Source organism: Mercurialis annua, linkage group LG3 (assembly GCF_937616625.2).
Source record: "Mercurialis annua linkage group LG3, ddMerAnnu1.2, whole genome shotgun sequence".
Taxonomy (NCBI): domain Eukaryota; kingdom Viridiplantae; phylum Streptophyta; class Magnoliopsida; order Malpighiales; family Euphorbiaceae; genus Mercurialis; species Mercurialis annua.
Window position 1 is genome coordinate 73,085,731 of NC_065572.1, and position 20,525 is coordinate 73,106,255.

Consider the following 20,525-nt stretch of genomic DNA (forward strand, 5'->3'; position numbering starts at 1 on the left):
GTTCATTCATCATCATTAACAATAATAGATTAATGATTTCTCTCTCTCTCTAGCATTTTCTTTTGACTCCATCCATAGAAAAAAAATATTGTATTGGGATGAATTGGTTCTTTCTAAAAGAAAATAAATCTTATGGTGAAATAGGGTGAGCATTTGGTCGGTTCGAAAATCTTTTAACTGAATTAATCGTTCGATCTAATAGCTAAAAAAGCGACCGAATAAGAAATTTTAACCAAACTGACAAATTAAGAACGAAAAATTTCAAAAGTGAACTGACGGAATAGGTCGATTATTCGGTCGGTTCAATTAAAACCGACAAAAGATGAGGAAAAAAATTTAATCAATTATTCCTTACTCACTAAACAATCCAACGACAAGTAATCGTTGAACAAATAATTATTAATGTTAAGTACGATAATAGAAATTGCATAAATAAAGAAAGATAAATCATTAAAGTTTAATTAAATTAAACAATAAGTAAATAGTACCATGTATAATTGAAGAACAAAAAAAATTAAATAAATTTAAATCTGAAGCTGAAATAGTCAAAATTTGAATATAATTCACTATTGTTCTTCAAAAAAATATAATAATAAAATTAGATTAATAAATAAATAAAACTGAAATAAAAACTAAACAATCTAATAATAATCTGTATCTTATAGTGAACAAAAGAATAATAAATTGCAATTCTTATATAATGGTTAGAGTTTCCGATTTGAATAAAAATGAGAAAGAGTTGGAAGTGCGGAGAAGTAGAGATCTAGTGACTTAACTTGTCCTTTAGCCATGAAAAAACAATTTCTTTAAAATCCAATTAGAGTCCCGCACATAACCATAAGCAAGGTCACTTTTAAACGTCCCGCGAAACAGTTAAGCACGCCAAATTTTAGTTTTTAAATTATATTACAAGTACTTAAAAAAAAAACACTTAAGAAAAAAAATGAACTTATCTATTTATAATTATAGTATTTTTGCTAAATATATTGTGATTTTTAAATTTTATCAATTCGATCCGTCATTTATATAATCTTCGCCAAATGTCCCTAAGACTTGAGTAAATTTGGATATATTTAACAAAATTTAAATAAATTTTGAATATATTTGATATAAATTAAATAAATAATGAACTAAAATTTAAAAAATTTAAAAATTATAATATATTTGACAAAAACACTATAGTTACATTCTCTCAGAAAAAATAGAGACGAGGATTGACAAACGGGACCACTATTTGCTAACTATTCCTAATTTATTAGCAAGTATGGTTGACTAACTACACTTAATTTAGTGTATAAATTGGCCACATTATCAATATAGCTCATCAGAGACTTATTACCACAGAATTAATGGCTCCAACTCCAAGTTTTTCCCAATCAAACTCACTCTTCAACTTCGTAGTCAGAGACGGCAACGGCGTCAAAGGCTTGGTGGACTCAGGCTTATCGGAGGTACCACAACAATATATTCAACCTCCACAAGAAAGAATAATAGACAACCTCAAATCCACCTTAAACCATACTCCACCGATTGACTTATCAAAACTAGACGGTCCGAACCATGACCAAGTGGCGGAGGAGCTGGCTCGAGCCGCTGAGACCCTTGGGTTCTTCCAAGTGGTGAACCATGGTGTTCCGGTTGAGCTACTAGAGTCGTTGAAGGTTGCGGCTCATAGTTTCTTTAACCAACCACCGGAGAAAAAGGCTGTGTATTGTAAGGGCGTGAGTCCGAGCCCGTTGGTGAAGTACAGCACCAGTTTTGTGCCGGAGAAGGAGAAGGCGTTGGAATGGAAAGATTATATCAGTATGATACATTCTAGTGATGAAGAAGCACATGCATATTGGCCTAGGGAATGCAAGTAAGCACATGGATATCTATATTTCGGTTACTTTGGTTAGTTTTTTTTTTTCCTTGTCAAAGTACTTTGGTTAGTTAAGTCAGGTCCAATTGGGTTATTTTTTTTCTTTTTTGATTTGATTATAGTTAATAATTTTAAAATTCTGTTAACCGGATATATTTTAATTTTTTTTATATAATTCTTCATATTTTTACAAACTCACTGAATAATCCAGTCAGTTCGGTTTTTTTAATATCAGTTATTTTAGTTTCGATCTAGTAGGAGATATGATAATTTATTTAATTTAATTTTAATTTGTTTTAATATAATCCAATTTTAGTTAAATAATTCGTTTTTTTTTTACCAAACTAAGCGATCGCTTGCCTCTATCTCTGCTTCTCCAACTGGTTTTATTATTATTATTATTATTATTATTATTATTATTATTTCGATTCTTTTAATGTAAGCTCAAATTCGGTCAAATCTGGTTGGAATTTTATATTTAATTATATTTATACAGTTTTGCTTCATTTTTTCGGACATACATGTAAAACTATACAATAATAAATGTCTAAATTCGCCTATAAAAACTCGATTTATAACGGATTCGGATTGGGTTTGAAATAAAAAAATAATAATTGTAGAATTCCGCTTCAAAAAGAATGTTGGATAGATATTCAGACTTGGCTTAATTACTTAAAAAACCTTCATCTTTAATTTTTTTTATTTATACTCTGACCTAAAAAAAATGTCACATATACTCTTGACGTTGTCTTTATGTTTCACCTCTACCCTCGAAGTATTAAATTGACTTATTTTCATTTGAAAGAGAGTGTAAAATATTCCTTCAATTTTAGTATATATTATAATTACACGTCAATGTTATTAATTGTACAAAAACACGTTCTTCTTTAAAAAAATTCAATTAATAATAATAATTTAATTTATATTAATTATCAGCAATTTTTTAAAAATTAAAAACCGTAATAAAACAAATAAAATATTTTTAATTCCGACCTATTACCGTAAAACAAATTTTAAAATCCGATATCAAATTTAACTTTTTTTATTTTTTTTTAGCTCCTCTTTCCCTCTCTTCTTTCCATGGAAGGAGGAGCAGCGAGCTCCTTCCTCCATGGAGGAAGGAGCGACCGGAAGGAGTTAGCTGCTCCTCCTTCCATGGAAGGAAGGAGCAGATATGATCCTTGCTCCATGGGAGGAAATGAGCTCCTCCTTCTTGAAAACCGTAATATTTTTTTAAAAATAATATTAGCGGTTTTTTTGATTCGGAGTACGCTTATAAATTGAAATTAATAAAAAATATTTTATTTATTTTATTTTATTTATTTTAAAAAAATTAATTAGTTTTAGGACTTATTTGAATATTTTTAAAGATGAAGTATTTGTTTGTAGTTTTTTTAATAAACTAAAGTATGAAATAACCCTTATATTTAGTTGTTTTTAATAAATCATCTATTTTTTGAAATTTGGGGTAGAGGTGAAATATAAAGACAACGTCAAGAATATATGTGACACTTTTCCTAAGTCAGGGTATAAACGAAAACAAAATTAAAAATAAGGTTCTTTTAAGTAATTAAGCTTTCAGATTTATAATCAAGTTTAGGTAACTGTTTCTTACTACCTCCGTTCTTTTTTAGTTGTCCATTTAGCCAATATTGCACATATCAAGATAGTGCTCCTTTTGTCTTGATTTTTAAAGAAAAATACTAATATAACCCTATTAGTTAATAAATGCCTTTTAAGTTAAAACATAGAGTCATTTATTATGAATGGGTAAATTTGGAAGATAATAACTAAAATCACATTGAAATTCTAAATGGACAACTAATTAGAAACAAATATATTTTACTAAATGGACAACTAAAAAAGAACGGAGGGAGTATTAGATAACTCACACGATTTACAAAATGAATCTCGAATAGAATAATAGTAAATAACTCATACAGTAAACTTAATTAATTATCAAGTTAGGATATTGATTAAATTACACTCCCCTCATCTCAATTGATAACATCGGTTCTGGAAATTATAAATAGTTTATTTCTTCATTAATCACTATGAAGTATTGTTATTATTTTTCAGGGATGTGGCCCTGGAATACTTACGAACATCAATGAAGATGGTGAAGAAAATAGTGCATGTTCTAATGGAGAAGCTAGGAGCAGAAGTAGATGATGAAAAAATAGATGCACTGGTTGGGCTGAAGATGGTAAACATGAACTTCTACCCAAAATGCCCCAATCCTGAACTTACAGTTGGGGTGGGACGACACTCTGACATGGGTACCCTTACTGTATTATTGCAAGATGAAATTGGCGGTTTATATGTCAAAGCCGAAGACGCCATTAATGGCAAAAAGAAAGGAGAATGGATAGAGATTCCGCCATGTCCTGGTGCTTTGGTCATTAATGTTGGTGACACGTTACAGGTTTGAATAACACCAAAACTCAAATTTTGTTACCAGTGGCGGAACTGGGGAGGGTCGGCCGACCCTCCTCGCCGGAAAAATATATAAAAAAAATAGATTTTTTGGGATTTTTTTTATTATAATCGTTCCTAGAAACCACCCCTACATGTGTTAGGGGCGGGTTGTTCCCTAAGTGTTTTACTGCCATTTGATTGTTTTTAAATAGCCGCACGTAAAAATTTCCACCCTCCTAAGTTGGAGTCCTGGTTCCGCCATTGTTTGTTACTACTTCTGCTTCCATTCATTATAGGGGTGTCTGCGGGCCGGTTTGGATTTGGAATCAGACTCAAGTCGGTTTTAAAACCTGAGTAGAATTGGTTTTAAGCTGGTTCTCATTCGGCGGAGCTGAATTTATTAATTTTGATTGTAAACCGGTCGGATTTATCAAATCCGCTATTCTAATTCCAAATTTATAAAATTATTTCAAATCCGCGATTCTAATTCCAATCTTATAATATTACTGTTGCAGATACTGAGCAATGGAAAATATAAAAGTGCTGAACATAGAGTGAGAACAACAAGTGAAAAATCAAGAGTGTCGATTCCGATTTTTACAATTCCAAAACCAACCGAAAAGATTGGACCATTGGCTCACCTGGTGGAAAAAGATGGGCTAGCTCTTTATAAGGAGGTTGTGTTTGGGGATTACATGGCAAATTTCTTTAGTAATTCTCACCAAGGAAAGGAGAAATCTCTAGACTTTGCTGCGATCAATTAGTTTCCAATTCTATAGTGCATCAAATTTCTGGTCGGATAAGAATAAATAAATGCATTTTACTACTTGTTTATAAGTCTATTGAATTTCAAATTTGTCTATCTTTGGAAATATGTTTGGATTGAGGACTTGTTTGGATAGAATTGACACTTGTTTGCAAAGTTCTGTAATTCTGAAATTCCATTTTACTTAATGTATGAAATGAAAATTTAAACAAGGGAACCTTTTTATATTTTGACCTGTTGATTGAAAATATAAAAATTATTATGTTGAAACAAAAATTATTATAAAATCATTTACTTTACGTTTTCAAAATTAAGAATATTTATAATAATTCAAAAAATATTTATAATAGTTTTATTTCATTTTCTTTTAGCCTTATCATTTCGTGAAAATGAAACTTTTAAATTTTATCTATTCAATCTCTAAAATAAAGAGTGTCCACTAATCGGTTCGATGTGATAAAATTATATTAACATAGGTGCAATCAAATGACGTCTGTTATAATTTTATGCGTTATTTAGTCTGTGGACTTTTATATTTTTACTCATTCAACTCTCGAAGTACTAATTTCATCAAGGTAAAATTACTCGAAAACCACCCATTTTTAGTTTTTTTCCCAATTGTACGATGACGTAGGAAAAAAATCAATTGTACCCTTATTTGGTTTTGTGTTTCGACTCCATCCCAAATAAAAAAAATTGACAATTTAATTAATTTAAAGATGGAAATATTAAAAACAATTAAATTGAATGATTATTTCATGTTATTTTTAATTTATAAAATACAAATAAGTCATTTATCTTTAAAAGAACGTTTAAATAAGTCCTAAAAATTAATTAATTTATTAAAAATTATTAAAAATTTAAAGAAATTAAAAAATGCTTCCGAACGACTCCACCACCGGCGATTTAAACAAAAATTAATTCGATGACCTGACACGAAGTAAACCATTTACATTAATATGTGCTATCTGATTCGCATATCTACAGAGGAAAACAAAAAGTAAATTACCAGTTGTGCCAATAATAAAGCGTAATCCTCAATTAAATTTTTTCAACACCTGCAAACTAACTTCTAATATCACAAACTACACCCATAAAATCTCATTCAATCACTATCTGACAAAACCTTCATAAAAAAGACAACAAATTTTTAATAAGAAAGCAACAATAAATATTTTTGTTAATTATAGTTAAGCTTTTTAATTCGACGTTTATTGAGTCAGGTTTGACGTAGATGGCTAGCTGGAAAAAAAGAGCGGTTTGGTTTGATGGTGGCTACAAACAAAAACATTTATTAAAAGAATATAAAAAAAATCATAATTTATCTATGGATAAACTTTATAAAAGTTGGTAGAGTTTATAAAAGTTGGTAGAATCCATTCTAATAAAACACGTGATTAAAAAATGAAAACCTACGCTGATATAAAAATATTAAAAAACACTAATTTACTTTAATTTTTAAAATAATGTTAATTAATACCTTTATTTTATTTCATTTTATTTCATTTTAATTATTTTTTATAATATTTGTTTACTTTATTTACTTTTCATATCTTACATTGCTTGCATAAATCAGGCAAAAGGTTCATTTAACTCATGAAGTCTGACAAAAAAAAATGAATAAGACTCTGAGATCGAGGATGGCTTAAGGTTGTCTAAAATAATTCACATCACGTCGAATGCTAACTCTGTTAATTATTTTTCGTCTAACATAGAAAAAAAGTTCATTTAATGTTTAAAATACTTACCGATTTTATATTTATATTTTTTTAATCATTTCCACCCTCTTCTTCATTTAAATATTAATAATTATTTAAATTTAAATTTATAATATTTATTAAAATAATCAAAATTCAATTAAACACTTCGAAATCTAATTAAACACTTCGAAATTCAATTAAACCAATTACAATTCAGTTTAAACCTAAATAAATCAACTAAAACAATTATATCTTCCTAAACCGCCGATTTTTCTCCCGAATTTATTCTTAAACGATCTGATATTTTTCGGCCATCACCTCCTATCGACTGTCTGAAAAATATTTCAGTAGTTTTTTTCGACTTTCTCTTCCATGAAAGAAGAAGCGATGGAAGAACTGACCACGCGATTTGCTCTTCCATGGGAAGAACAAATCTGTTCTTCCATAGAAAGACAGACAAAACCTGTTCTTCCATGGAAGACCATGTCGGAGAAGACTGCTGGAACAAAATTGTGGCGGTCGGTAGGAGGTGGTGGCAAAAAAATTTGGGTCATTTCGGAATAAATTTAGGAAAACAATCGGGGGTGATTTAGAAGTTTTTAGTTGATTTAATTAGGTTTAAATTGAATCTTGATTAATTTAATTAAATTTCAATTTGTTTAATTGAATTTTTAAGTATTTAATTAGGTTTCGAAGTGTTTAATTGAGTTTTGATTGTTTTAATAAATATTTTAATTTTAAATATTATTTATTATTGATATTTAAATGAAGAAGAGAAGAGGGTGAGAATATTTTAAAAAATCATAAATATAAAATTGGTAAGTATTTTAAACATTAAAAATAATTTTGAACTTTTTTCTTTGTGCCATGTTATCATTAGATAAGAGAAAACTAATGGTGACAACATTCAACATTATGTGAATCATTTTGGATAATCGTTTGGTGATAGTTTAGCCAACTACAATTTTAAGGTCTTATTTATATCTTAAATGTTAAAATGAGTTTTTACCTATAAATTACGAATAATTATATAACACAACGGTTGCGCCACGTCATTCGTACAACAAATCAATGAGGCGTTAGCCATGTATAAATGTTTAATGATAAAAAAAAATTGTCTCAAATAATTATTGTTTTATTGTAAAAATGACGTTGTACATTCATTGTGTACTTGTGTGGGATAAACACTCATAGATTACTAGAACTACCAGTATTTTTTATAAGCTAGCAAACAAGGGAACAAGGGCACGAGGCAGAGGCGAGGGAGAGGTAGAAACTAGAAAGAACCAGAAGAAGCGATAGAGCACCGCGTGTTTTTATTTTTTAAATACGTGCAGAAAAAATATGAACAATTTTATATTATTTTGTAATGACAGTTTTACTAAACAGGCGTTCCAAGCTTTTGAAATGAATAATCCAAAGATTGTTGTCGGCCATTTGAATTCAATAATTACTGGATTCACTCGAAATTATAATCATGCAAATTTTGATATATATAGACAGTTATCTCCAATGATTACCATTTTTATAGCAGTTTTTATAACAGAGAATTAACGCCTGCCAAGCTAGGGCTGTGGAAGAAGAAGAAGAATAAGCATGGACGCAAGCAAAGAACAGTTTCTGAAGGAATTCGGTCACGATTATGGCTATCCTAATGGTCCGAAGAGTATCGATGAAATTCGAGCCACCGAATTCAAGCGATTGGAACAGAACGGTTTGTTTAATTTTAATTTTGTTTTTGATCAGATCATTTTGCTTATTAGTCTTATTCTCAGCTCAGTGTTATGTAAATTGATTGTAATTGCAGGTACTGTGTATCTGGATCATGCCGGAGCTACGTTATACTCTGAATTGCAGATGGAGGCGGTTTTTAAAGATCTTAGCAGCAACGTGTATGGAAATCCTCGTATCCTTATTTTGAATTTAAACTTTTGAGCATTTATATTCGAGAAAAATTGTACAGTATTTGTTTTGTTAGCCTTTAACACAGAATTTTAGATAGCCAAAGTGAAGCTAGTTCTGCAACTTTTGACATAGTAAGACAAGCACGCCAAGAGGTACTAATTCTCATTACTTAATATGAACACTTGTATAGCTAATGTATTAGGTATTGTTTGGAATTAACTGTGACTTAGGGTTCATTCATGTCGATTGTTGCATTTTTTATAATTTGTTTCACAATTCTTTCGTTATTTGTAAAAGTTTATTGAATAATACGTTATCTGTCTGAACATAAGATTAACTGAAATAAAACCAATTAAGGTGCAGTTGTCGATTTTCTAAACACTATGTTAAATATTTTTATTTTCCACTATAGGTTCTTGATTATTTCAATGCATCTCCTAAAGATTACAAATGCATATTCACATCTGGTGCTACGGGTGCGCTGAAGCTGATTGGTGAGGCCTTCCCATGGAATCAAGGAAGCAGTTTTATGTACACTATGGAAAATCACAATAGTGTTCTTGGGATCAGAGAGTATCCTTCTACTGTGAAATGATCACTGTTTGTCTGTATGATGAAATTATACCTCTGAGCTAAATGGTCTAAGCAATTAGCTTATTTTTCAATTAAATTCTATGAATCCACAGTTGTTCTATGCTTAGTTGTTAATAGATATGCTCTCAGTAAAGGCGCTAAAGCTTTTGCAGTAGATATTGAAAGTGTTGCGCATCATGAAGGAGTATCCAAAACCCTTGAACCATTAACGAAGATGTCAATGCATCAGGTCCAAAGGAGGAATAAAGCTGAAATTATGGAAGGAGAGGCTAAAGGTAATAAATTCACTGGCATATAGGTTTAACACATCCAATATTCTAGTTAGATGCGTGCTTAAATTGTTTATACTTGTTGAATCATTGCTATCATATTGCTGCTAGAAACGATCTGTAACTAAGCTGGATGAATAATTTTTCTTTTTGCAGCTGATGCTTTTAACTTGTTCGCCTTTCCGTTAGAGTGCAATTTCTCAGGATTCAGATTTGGCCTCAACTTGGTGAATGATATTAAGAAAAATCCGGAAAGAATTTTAGAAGGTTCTCAATTTTGCAAGTATGTAAATGCTTGTTGTCAACTTTTTGGTTCATTTGCTGTCATTAATGAACTTCTCTTTTTTCGGTCTCCTTCAATGTGTGGACGGGTGCTTTTCTGTAATATTTAAGACGATTTCATGGGGACGACGTCATTTTCTGCCAATATTCAATCTTGTGTTGGTGATTCTATATGCTTATAGGATAGTTTATATACAAGTTGAGCGGTGTTTTCAACTTAAAGAGGAAGATACTACGGCTATTTTTTATGATGCGGTATAATCTGAAGTTATTGCTCTAAATAGGGGAAACTGGATGGTCTTAATTGATGCTGCAAAAGGATGCGCGACACAACCTCTAGACTTGTCAAGTTATTCTGCAGATTTTGTTGTACTCTCATTCTATAAGGTAGATGTTCATGTAAATATTTATTTGTTTGATATTGAGACTAATATTGTGTGATACTGATATTCTGTCTTGGTGTTTTTGTCTAGTTATTTGGATATCCAACTGGGCTAGGTGCTCTCATTGTTCGAAATGGTAAGTAATTGATTCTGTGAAGAATTTAGATTATGTGAATAATAATCAAAAAGTTCATATGTTCATACATGATAGTTTTGTTTGTCAAAGTGCACGAAAGTTAGTAATAGATCATATTTACCCAAAAGGATCTGGTATCATTTCGATTTTTTCAGTATAATTTCTTTAATCCACTTGGAAAGAATGCAACATTATACGGTCATCTGAAACTATGTAGCATAGTTATTTCTGTATTTCATGCTAATGCTCATCTTCTTGATGCCACAGATGCTGCTAAGATATTGAAGAAGGCCTACTTTAGTGGAGGTTTTTGCTTTAATGTCTTTATCAAAACCAGTATGTTATTTGTTGTTGGCATCTGTTAATTTAAATGCTTCCATGCACCTCAGGAACGGTTGCTGCATCAATTGCTGACGTCGACTTTGTTAGAAGAAGAGATAATATTGAAGAGCTTTTTGAAGATGGCACCATTTCATTTCTGAGCATAGCATCTATTCGCCATGGATTCAAAATACTAAAATCTCTAACTGCGTCTGCAATATGCAGGTAGTAAAATAGACTATAGTTTTTTTTTGTTTTTTTTTTGGGGTGGGGCGGAAGGAGGAGGGGCAGGTTTAAAAGATTCAACATCTCGAATCTTGCTGAATGACTTTTTTTTTTTGGGCAGGTTTAGTAGCACCTGCCGTAGGTTTTCAAATAACCCATTTTGATGAATGACTTTTTTTCTTCATCTCAAATAATTTGGATTGACTAACAGTTCTAATCGTTGTTAAATCTAAAAAAAAAAACAAGGTTAGAGTATGATTGTTTAGGTGATCCTCTCTTATCTTTGGTTCACATTTATGATTTCTTAGACTCATACAAGCTGTTACTTACTGTGTCAAGTAGTTGGTATTAACAGACAATAATGATGTCTGATGTTTGTATATGTGTTGTTTCCTTTTTTGTATAATTTTATCTTCATTGATCTGGTATAATCAACAGCAGATCCTTTAGCTGAACTGCTTTATGTTCTCTATGTGTGTTACTCAACCCATTTCATCCTTTCCCTTCTTTCAGGCATACAACATCACTCACAGCATTTGTGGAGAAAGTTCTTATGGATTTGAAGCATGGAAATGGGGCTAATGTCTGTACAATTTACAAAAAACAGGTTTCAAAGGTTAGTTTAATGGCGGTTATATATATGATCTTGATCTTTAGTGCTTTTATATTTCTCTAGGACTAATTTCCAACTAAAATAAAGCTATTTACAACATAATTATCTTATCTTTTTGGCTCTTTTATCTTGCATCTTTCAAAGGAGAATTATTTGTCCTCCTTTTTGTACTTCTGAGATGTGCGTTGCTCATTCAAGAATATTGTGATGGATGTGTGGGCATATGGGCAATATTTAGAATGTGTATTTTAGAAAGGTTGGCTTGACATCTGTTGAGGCTAAGACTTGAGATACCATATTGATATAGCCTACCACAATTAATTTGGGATTTAAGCTTGGTTGAGATTAGAGAGTGAAATAAGTATTAAGATTGTCCACATTAAAGTTCATAGGATCTCTACACTATAAAATCATAAGAATTACCTTCCTATGCAAAGACTCAGATCGTATTTAAGGCCTAATTCCACCGGCACATGACGAAGTGCTAATCCATGGTATGAACATGTATACTAAAAACTGACTCCGATGAAAGAAATTATATGTTGGTGTTCCTTGTTTGTGCATGCATGTTAGTGTGACCTTTTGTTACCTTTCGGAAGTTTGTGATCTTGGTTTCACTTTTCCCTTTCAGGCGATTTGTCAAGGATCAGGTTCCTTATTGTCATTCAATTTGCTAAGACCAGATGGTTCTTGGTTCGGATCCCGTGAGGTGGAAAAATTGGCTTCACTATCTGGAATTCAGCTACGGGTAAGAGTTGAAAAATGCTCAGTACGATCCTGATGAAACTGCTGTATGATGATAAGAATGCTGATGGTATTTGTTATGCTGTTTGTCCTGTTGTTTTTATTTAGACAGGATGCTTTTGCAATCCTGGAGCATGTGCAAAATATCTTGGATTATCTCACTCGGATCTTCTTTCTAACTTGGAGGTTTGTATTTTGTTGGTTTGATGCTTCTTATATAAGATAGAGGCAGAAAGCGGTCACTAGCCAGTGATACTCGTGCTATTAAAGTATTATGCCCAAGAAAAAGGGGCTACTTTTGTGTAGTTTGTGATACGTCCTTACATTTTTCTTTTGAATTCAGGCTGGGCATGTTTGTTGGGATGATAATGACATACTACATGGAAAACCAACTGGTGCTGTTAGAGTATCATTTGCTTACATGTCAACATATGAAGATGCCAAGGTAAACGGATGTTTCTGCCATGTTCTAGTCAATTCTTACAGGTGGAAGATAACAAGAGAGATGCTGCTCGTCCTTGTGTTATTTATAGGCTTAAACTGTTTTTCATATTTATATTCACGGTGGATTACAATGCATTTTTTTAATTACTTGTTGCAGATCAAGGAAGTTTGAAAGAAATCTTTCTGATGCCATTTAATTTGACTTTTGCTTCGACTCAATATCTCTAATTTGACTGGCAGGCTTTTGTTGATTTTGTCAAAAGATCATTTGTATCAACACTCAATAAGTCTGGAAATGGGCATCTGCTGAGAACAAGATCCGCTCTCTTTTCAGGTGATTGTTAGGTGCTGCAGTCACACCCATTGCATAATAATTTCTTCATTTTTTTGAAAAAAATCATCTAGTTTATATCCGTTTCTGAACAAGTTATATAGCTTATAATTCAAAAGGCTTGAATTTACATTCTGTTTTAATTTGCTTCACTTGTTCATGCTACAATGTTCTATTCAGCTTTTTTTTTTCTTTATTAGGGTCCACTGTCATTTGAGAATTTTCAGCAATTTTAGATTAGCAGAACAACTTCCAGCGCTAAAGGGCAGCTTTTAGTTGACTACATATGATTAAACTTGGAGCTTTTTAGTTCCTTAGGAATCTGTTTTAATTTGAGGGTTCCTTGTATATATCATAGTTGGAGGGTTCTTCGTATTTGTTTTAATTGGAGGGTTCCTTGTACCTCAGAGACCAATCATTAATTCTAATCGATTCTCATGCATTCAAGTGATTTTATATACTTCAACAAAGTTACTGCCATGAGTTGTTTAATTCATGATGGGGTCTTGATCTTCCTTTTTGTACATTTAAATGAGTTTCCATCTGTTTGCTTTTTTTTTTTGTTCTTATGTATTTACTCAATGATGTGGCCTAGTTCATCTTCAATTAAAAAGGATAAACCCATCAAGAAGTCCATGTACTACTAACTCTTATTTTATTTGGTCCTTGCCAATTTTTTTGGTTTTAGAGAATCCCTTTACTATTAATTCTGTGTACTCGTGGTCCTTTGGACGGAATTACAGAAGATGCTGTCATTTCATGCAAATCAAAACGACGACATTTCATGAAAAAGGACAGCAAGTACACAAAAACTAACAGTAAAGCAACTCTTTAAAACCAAAATTTTTTGGCGAGGACCGGGTAAAATAAAAGCTAATAGTATAAGAATTTTTGGATGGGTTAGGCCTAAAAAAAGAGCAAGTGTTTTTATAATTTTTTGCCTGCTGCAACTAATCTTTGATTCTCCCCTAAAATTGCAGGGGAAGAAAAAACACAACCACTGACAGGCTATCATCTTAAGACTATATCGATTTACCCAATAAAATCATGTGGAGGATTCACCGTAGAAAGATGGCCTCTGAGCAGCACTGGTAATTATATTTATGCAAATGTGGTTTGATGTATGTTATTATACCTCATATGCAGTAGTTTTGTTTTTGATGAATTCATATGCATTAGTTTAATGTGCATGTTATAGTAATTTACATGCAGTAGTGGTAGGTTAACCTATCTAATTCTTCCATTTCATTAATAATGATTCAAGGCAACTAGCTTTCCTTATTGTTTAGTTTTTCTGGAAAATATTTATCGTTTTCCCCTTCTTTTTTTTGCAATTTTCTAATGAACAAGAATGAATGCTTTAGTTTAGTTATGACATTAATAGTGGATTCATAAACCTGTACTCTTATTATAGATGTCAAGCTTCATTTCATATTGATGATTGGGTAAAATCTGTAATTTTTTCTGAGATGAAGAAATTAAGCATAATTGAAACTGGAATCATAAACCTATAATCGTTAGGATTATAGATGTTTTCAATTGATGCTAAATTGTGATTGCGTAAAATCTGTTTATTTTTTATTCTGAGAGGAAGAATTTTATTCTTTGACTTTAAGATATAACATATACTGCTGCCTACTATGCTCGTGCCACTGATTTGAATAGTAACTTAATGTTATTGCCAACTTTATCAGGCTTGCGACATGATCGGGAGTGGCTCCTTAAAAGTCTAACGGGTGAGATTCTTACGCAGAAGAAGGTGAGTGAATTATACACGTTACTGTATATGCTATCATTTTTTTGAATATAAGATCATTCCTTGATTCATCCGAGTTCTTTTGCAGGTTCCTGAAATGTGCTTTATTAGTACTTCTATTGACCTGAACCAAGGGATAATGTTTGTTGAGTCACCTAGATGCAGACAGAAGTTGAAGATCAATCTAAGTACAGATTCTGATCCTGCTGCAAAAGAAGAAATTGAGTTGCATGCCAAGAGGTTTGACAATTTCGAATTAGTAATTTACACTTACCTAAGCCTTAATTCCAAGTTAGTTGGGGTCAGTTAACAAATTTTTAATTGATATGCTTATTAGACGCTTTTCATGAAATCTGGTCAATATAGGCATTGTTTGCTGTAGATTTCCTCACACTGCACAAACTAGGGGCACCACTTTGACTAGTCAATCTCTTGATTCCAACTGCCTGTAAAACTTCCTTTGTTGAACAACATACCAGTCTTTGCCTACTTCAAAAATCCAGTATTAATCCTTAATTCCTTATGGCGAGTTAGTATATTATACTCTCTGATGAAAATAATTTGACCTTTTGAAATGGCTCGATCAAGCTTCTTCTTTACAAGCTTAGTAAAATAAATTCAGAAACATTTGTCTGTATTTCCAAGTATATTCTTATTGAAAATTATTTTCATAATCTGCTATAGTTCGATTGTTTGTCAGTCTCATGTACTACTACAAACAGAACAAGTCAGGGATGTTCGGCTAACTTCTATGACAACAAGTTCTATGCATTGTTGTCATAGCCATCATTACAATTCTGTATGTTTTAATATGATGGTTATTTGTTGATTATCAGATTCGAAGTAAAGCACTATGAAAATGACATCAACCTATGGTTTAGTAATGCAGTAGGTCGACCATGCACATTATTACGATATTCCAGTTCAGAGAATAAAGTTTGCAGTAAGATGAACAGAGGTATGAACATGTGCAGAGATGTGGAGAGCAGATTCAGTTTTGCCAATGAAGCTCAGTTTTTATTACTATCCGAGGAGAGTGTATCTGACCTCAACAGCAGATTAAACCTGAGTATGTTCTTCTACTCCTTCAAGAGTCGCACAGTAATGGAATAGTTGCACTTTCTTGACATGCATAATGTTTCATCCACTTTTACACCAGTCTTCTCGATTGTATGAAATTTCTTTTGCAGCATTCATTTTGTTGTATACGTTTTGGGAACTCCCCTGCTTCATGAATTGTAAAAGTTGACAATTAACATTGGTGTTTACAGATGTGCAAAAAGGAAGTAATCGAACATTCATCCAAATTAATCCAATGAGATTTCGTCCCAATCTTGTTATATCGGGAGGTGAACCTTATGCAGAAGATGGATGGAGAAGTCTTAAAATTGGCAGCGAGTATTTTACAGTAAGTTCTGGGTGGTAACCATCATGGTTTTGGCTTTATTGGAGGTGTACTTTGGCTATTCCTCAGTTATTTTCTTATTAGGTTTACAGCTGCCAATGCTAGTGGGGAGATTGAAACAATCGGTTTTGGTCACCAAAATGATGCATCATCCCAAACTGAACGATTTAAAAAAATTGTTCAAGTTTGGCTAAAACCGATTGGTTCCCATGATTAAAATTTTCAAAATGTTCTTTTTTTCTGATTTTTGTAATGAAAATAAGAAAAATGATGTGAAAACATTGCGGTGTATCGAAATCATAACCTAAAGGAACTAGTAACAGCACTTGACCACTTAGACAAAAAAAGGAATTGGTAGTATTCTGCATATTATATACTCCCTCTGTTCCCTTATTATTATCCTTTTTTCAAGGGAAAAAAAATCAAACTATTTGTCCATCACAAGTTTCAAAGACAAATTCTAAAAATATTTTCATTGTTGCCTTTTACTTTAGTTAGTTAGAGTTATTAATAGGGTTAAATGCAAATAAAATCACAAACTTTACCCTAATTTGCAATTACAACACGAATTTTGAAACTTGGTAATGTCATAACCAATTTTCATTTTTTGGCAAATTGATACACCAATCAATCATGCAACGACACGTGGCGGCACATTACAATGTCTACGTCAGTGTTGTTTTAGATCGGTACTAATTTGCCAAAAAAATGAAAGTTGGTTACTGAAACTCCAAGTTTTAAAGTTTGTGTTGTAATTGTAAATTAGGGTAAAGTTCGTGATTTAATTTGCTATTAACCCTTATTAATATGTGGACTTTTAGTATATCTATGTAAGGCTCATTTACATAAAATTTTGATGTCATTCTTAATATATGTGTTTTATTAAAAATGGACAATTAAAAGGGAAGAGGGAGTACTTAACTCGTTCCAATAGAGTTATCCACTTTTTCATTATTACACAGTTTCAGAAAACACAATTGATACTATGAATTTTATTGATAAAAAATCACTTTCCTACTATAGTGAATTTTAAATAAGGACAATATAAGAATTTATTTTGAAGATTGTTATTTACTAAAAATAGGCAAGAGGTTTTGGGACAAAAAAGCGAACTCTAATGAGATTGAGGGAGTATATGTAATAAATTCTTATCGGTTTCAGCTCAACCAAATTTTTTAAAGGGTTAATTCTATATAAAATTACCACCTTTACACGTTTTTTCATTTTAATCACGTTTTTTAAAAAGTGTCAAATAAAATCACTACTTTTCATTTTTTTTGCAAATCTATCATCGATGAGTAAAATTCGATATCTTTTTCCTCCCAAATAAATGGTTTAATCTGATTAATGCCCTATTAACACACAAAATACATTCCTCTTACTCTTTTCTTGTTGATTCCGGTTGTCAAGTCAACAAATATACACCGAATTTTCACATTCGTGATAAATTTGCAAAAAAAATGAAAGGTGGTGATTTTATTTGATACTTTTTAAAGGACGTGATTAAAATGAAAAAACGTATAAAGGTGGTGATTTTATATGGAATTAACCCTTTTTTAAATAACATAAATATATCAACCAAATTTTCTTTGGAAATTTCGGTTGTATTAATTCGATTTGATTTGGTTGGTCAATTCGGTTATGACCAAATATTTCGCACTCTAGGCGTAGCATGAATTGTGGACCTCCTAATACTTACCATATCAATTTTTTTTATTGATCATGGAGCGTGAAAAGTTTTCTAATGTGTTGTCAACTTCTTGTAAGTTTCATGAGTAACTTATATTTTCTTTTTCTTTTTCCCTCTTGGAATAAGTTGGACGAAATATGCCGGGGAACAAGCAGTTTAAAGTAGTATGAGTTTGGTTTCACTTTGGGTACAATTTATGCGTGTTAGTGACGCCCACTATTTACGCAGTTCGTTTTCTCTATATCTGTCTTAATTGAATATCATGCTTGGCAGTCATTGGGTGGATGCAACCGCTGCCAGATGATCAATTTAGTGAATCAAAGCGGTCAAGTGCAGAGGTCAAATGAACCTTTGGCTACTCTAGCTGCATACAGGAGAGTTAAGGTTAGTCTGAACAAACCCATTTGGAATTTAGCTTCTTGATCTATTTTAATTACAAAACGATTGTATGTGTTGATGGAAGCAGGGGAAAATACTATTTGGAATATTATTAAAATATGATAACAGTCATGAGCTTGGGCTGTCAACGGATTCATGGCTACAAGTGGGGGAAGAAGTATATACACATTCTCAATAAGTATATATTTGACAGACGGGGAATAGCATAGAAAGAGTCTGACAAAAAAGAAGAGCTGATTTTGGAAGCATCCAAATAAAGTTCCAACAGCGTCACGCGTCATAATGGTACGATCCATATGTATAGTTCTTGTAATGATGCATAAAATGTGTTTTCGGGAGGTTTATGCGACTAACTTTGTTTATTAATGATGATCTATTGTAAATATGAGCTTTGTCCAGTCAACTGTCTCAATGCATCGGTTTTCTCTTTATTTTCTAGGCAGGCGTCAATTTTCTGTTAATTTCTTTACCAAATATTTGAGTTTTAGGTTTGATAACCGGTGGTCGTTGTCGGTTTCTCAAAATTCATCAGCCCTGATCAAACCCTTTCCATTTTAGTCAATAATGCATTGGTGAATCCTTTCCTTAGGTACATGTTAGACTGCTTTAGAATGTGCTAATTTTGAAGTCTGTTCTAACTTCTAAGTTAGTACTTCTGTACGTGTCCCTGAAAGCTACTTGTATTTATTAGCTGATTGTTTAAGCTGAAGGCTTTCTAATAAGTGTACGTGGGGCTATTACGTATATGAAAAGAGCACTAGTTTTCTTCTGCTGAATCACTTTTCAGAAAATTCTTTCTTTTAGTCGGACAAGCAAACTGTCTACAATGATGTTAAAGTAGTTATGCGGTTGCGGACAAATGTCGTGTGACGGTGTGAGGTTCGGCTTGTTTTCCTTTTTTCTCTTTTAATACGTATTAGATTTTTTTTTCTTTTTTAGCTAAAATAAAAATATAGGTAGCATCTCCGCTATTCACTATCAATATTACTTTACTCTCTGAATGAATCCGCTTGCCTCTCTTGAATGAAAAATTATCATGTGAATTAAATTCTTTTTTTTTTATCAAAGGCTGAATTTCATTTAATAAAATGTGAGATATACACAAATAAATGACTCCTCAACACATTTGAGTGAGTCAATTCATAACTGAATGATGAGAGCTGCCGAAGCAGTCATTGATAAGGGCTTTTCTAGCCACCATATGGGCTACCCAATTATGTTTACGGTTTATATATTTAAATCTAATTTCCGAGAATTTGGAAACTAGATTAACAATATCTTCTAAAACTACTCCGGCATCTCTGTGATGAATTTAATTGAATTATAGTATATTTTTCTTCACGAATTAGATCTTTTGTACTTGATCAGCATGGACATTAGAAAGATATTTATTACCAGATGAGATGACAAATACAAAATTGATACTAGTATATATCTGCGGCAACTGGCACTGCCCATGATGGCGTCCTTAATTTGAGTAGCGGTATATACATAGCCAATGCACATTGAAGTCAATTATTATTATTTTCTTAGTTTAATATTATATTCTAAGTCGATTATTATGTGTACAATCAAGCATGACAAAAAAATCTATGAGTGTCTCGTGTGATATGAGATTTACTTTTTTATTTTTATTTTTCATTTTGATAATAATTTAATTTTATAAAGAAACATAATAGATTGCGTCTTGGAGATGAGATGGTTACACACCCAGCCAATAGGCTTCCCCACTACACTCATAGAACCTATAAGCTGAATTTCATGTCAATAGTACTATTATAGATTTAAATTTATAAATTAGACGATTGCCCCAATATAAACAACTAAAAAATAAGAGAGCTCTAAGACAAAATAATAAATAATAATAACAATAAGAGAACATGAGCTTGGAGGTATTTAAAATAATTTCACAGTATTATGTGGTCGCTGCTCTAAAATTGTCAATTATTAAGAACCTTCTTTCAGAAAATTGTGAAAATTTTATGACTAGTGAGAAATTTCAATACAAGCATCTTCCGTTAGTTAGCTTGCTAAGTCTTTGAATAGAAAATATAGAATATTTCATAGAAATTTATGCGCTTCACAAAAAGCTTGCAATTGATATCAATGCTAAAAAAGATAACATGAGAAGAAAAACTCGTAGCTGCTGCTTGCAAATTTCTACCTCAGTGTGTTGCCAAAGTTGAAGAAATAACCAACCACTAACATACATGGGCGGAACTCTCATTAGGCTACGGGTTGGAGCATACCGTAGCTTAGACTTGATTATTTTATCAATTTATT

General features: G+C 31.8%; 2 protein-coding genes across 5 annotated transcripts; both read left to right on the forward strand.

Annotated features, from left to right (window-relative positions):
* Positions 1–1,307: 1,307 nt before the first annotated feature.
* LOC126671535 (scopoletin 8-hydroxylase-like) lies at positions 1,308–5,272 on the forward strand. Its single transcript, XM_050365313.1, has 3 exons — positions 1,308–1,858; positions 3,941–4,286; positions 4,795–5,272. The coding sequence occupies exons 1-3, from the start codon at positions 1,350–1,352 to the stop codon at positions 5,041–5,043; spliced, it is 1,104 nt and encodes a 367-aa protein (XP_050221270.1). The 5' UTR covers positions 1,308–1,349; the 3' UTR covers positions 5,044–5,272.
* Positions 5,273–7,947: 2,675 nt separating this feature from the next.
* On the forward strand, positions 7,948–18,640 carry LOC126673429 (molybdenum cofactor sulfurase). 4 transcript variants are annotated; one of them, XM_050367572.2, is made up of 23 exons: positions 7,948–8,014; positions 8,292–8,459; positions 8,553–8,651; positions 8,744–8,802; positions 9,063–9,223; positions 9,362–9,519; positions 9,670–9,796; positions 10,080–10,182; positions 10,269–10,314; positions 10,582–10,620; positions 10,704–10,860; positions 11,374–11,476; positions 12,105–12,221; positions 12,326–12,403; positions 12,561–12,662; positions 12,902–12,995; positions 13,973–14,083; positions 14,687–14,751; positions 14,837–14,988; positions 15,585–15,817; positions 16,020–16,156; positions 18,117–18,227; positions 18,310–18,640. In XM_050367572.2, the coding sequence occupies exons 2-23, from the start codon at positions 8,342–8,344 to the stop codon at positions 18,418–18,420; spliced, it is 2,481 nt and encodes an 826-aa protein (XP_050223529.1). In that variant the 5' UTR covers positions 7,948–8,014; positions 8,292–8,341; the 3' UTR covers positions 18,421–18,640. The 4 variants fall into 4 exon arrangements, with proteins under 4 accessions (XP_050223529.1, XP_050223530.1, XP_050223531.1 ...); XM_050367573.2 differs by having other exon boundaries at positions 7,989–8,459; positions 15,630–15,817; XM_050367574.2 differs by having other exon boundaries at positions 7,989–8,459; positions 15,723–15,817.
* Positions 18,641–20,525: the final 1,885 nt, after the last annotated feature.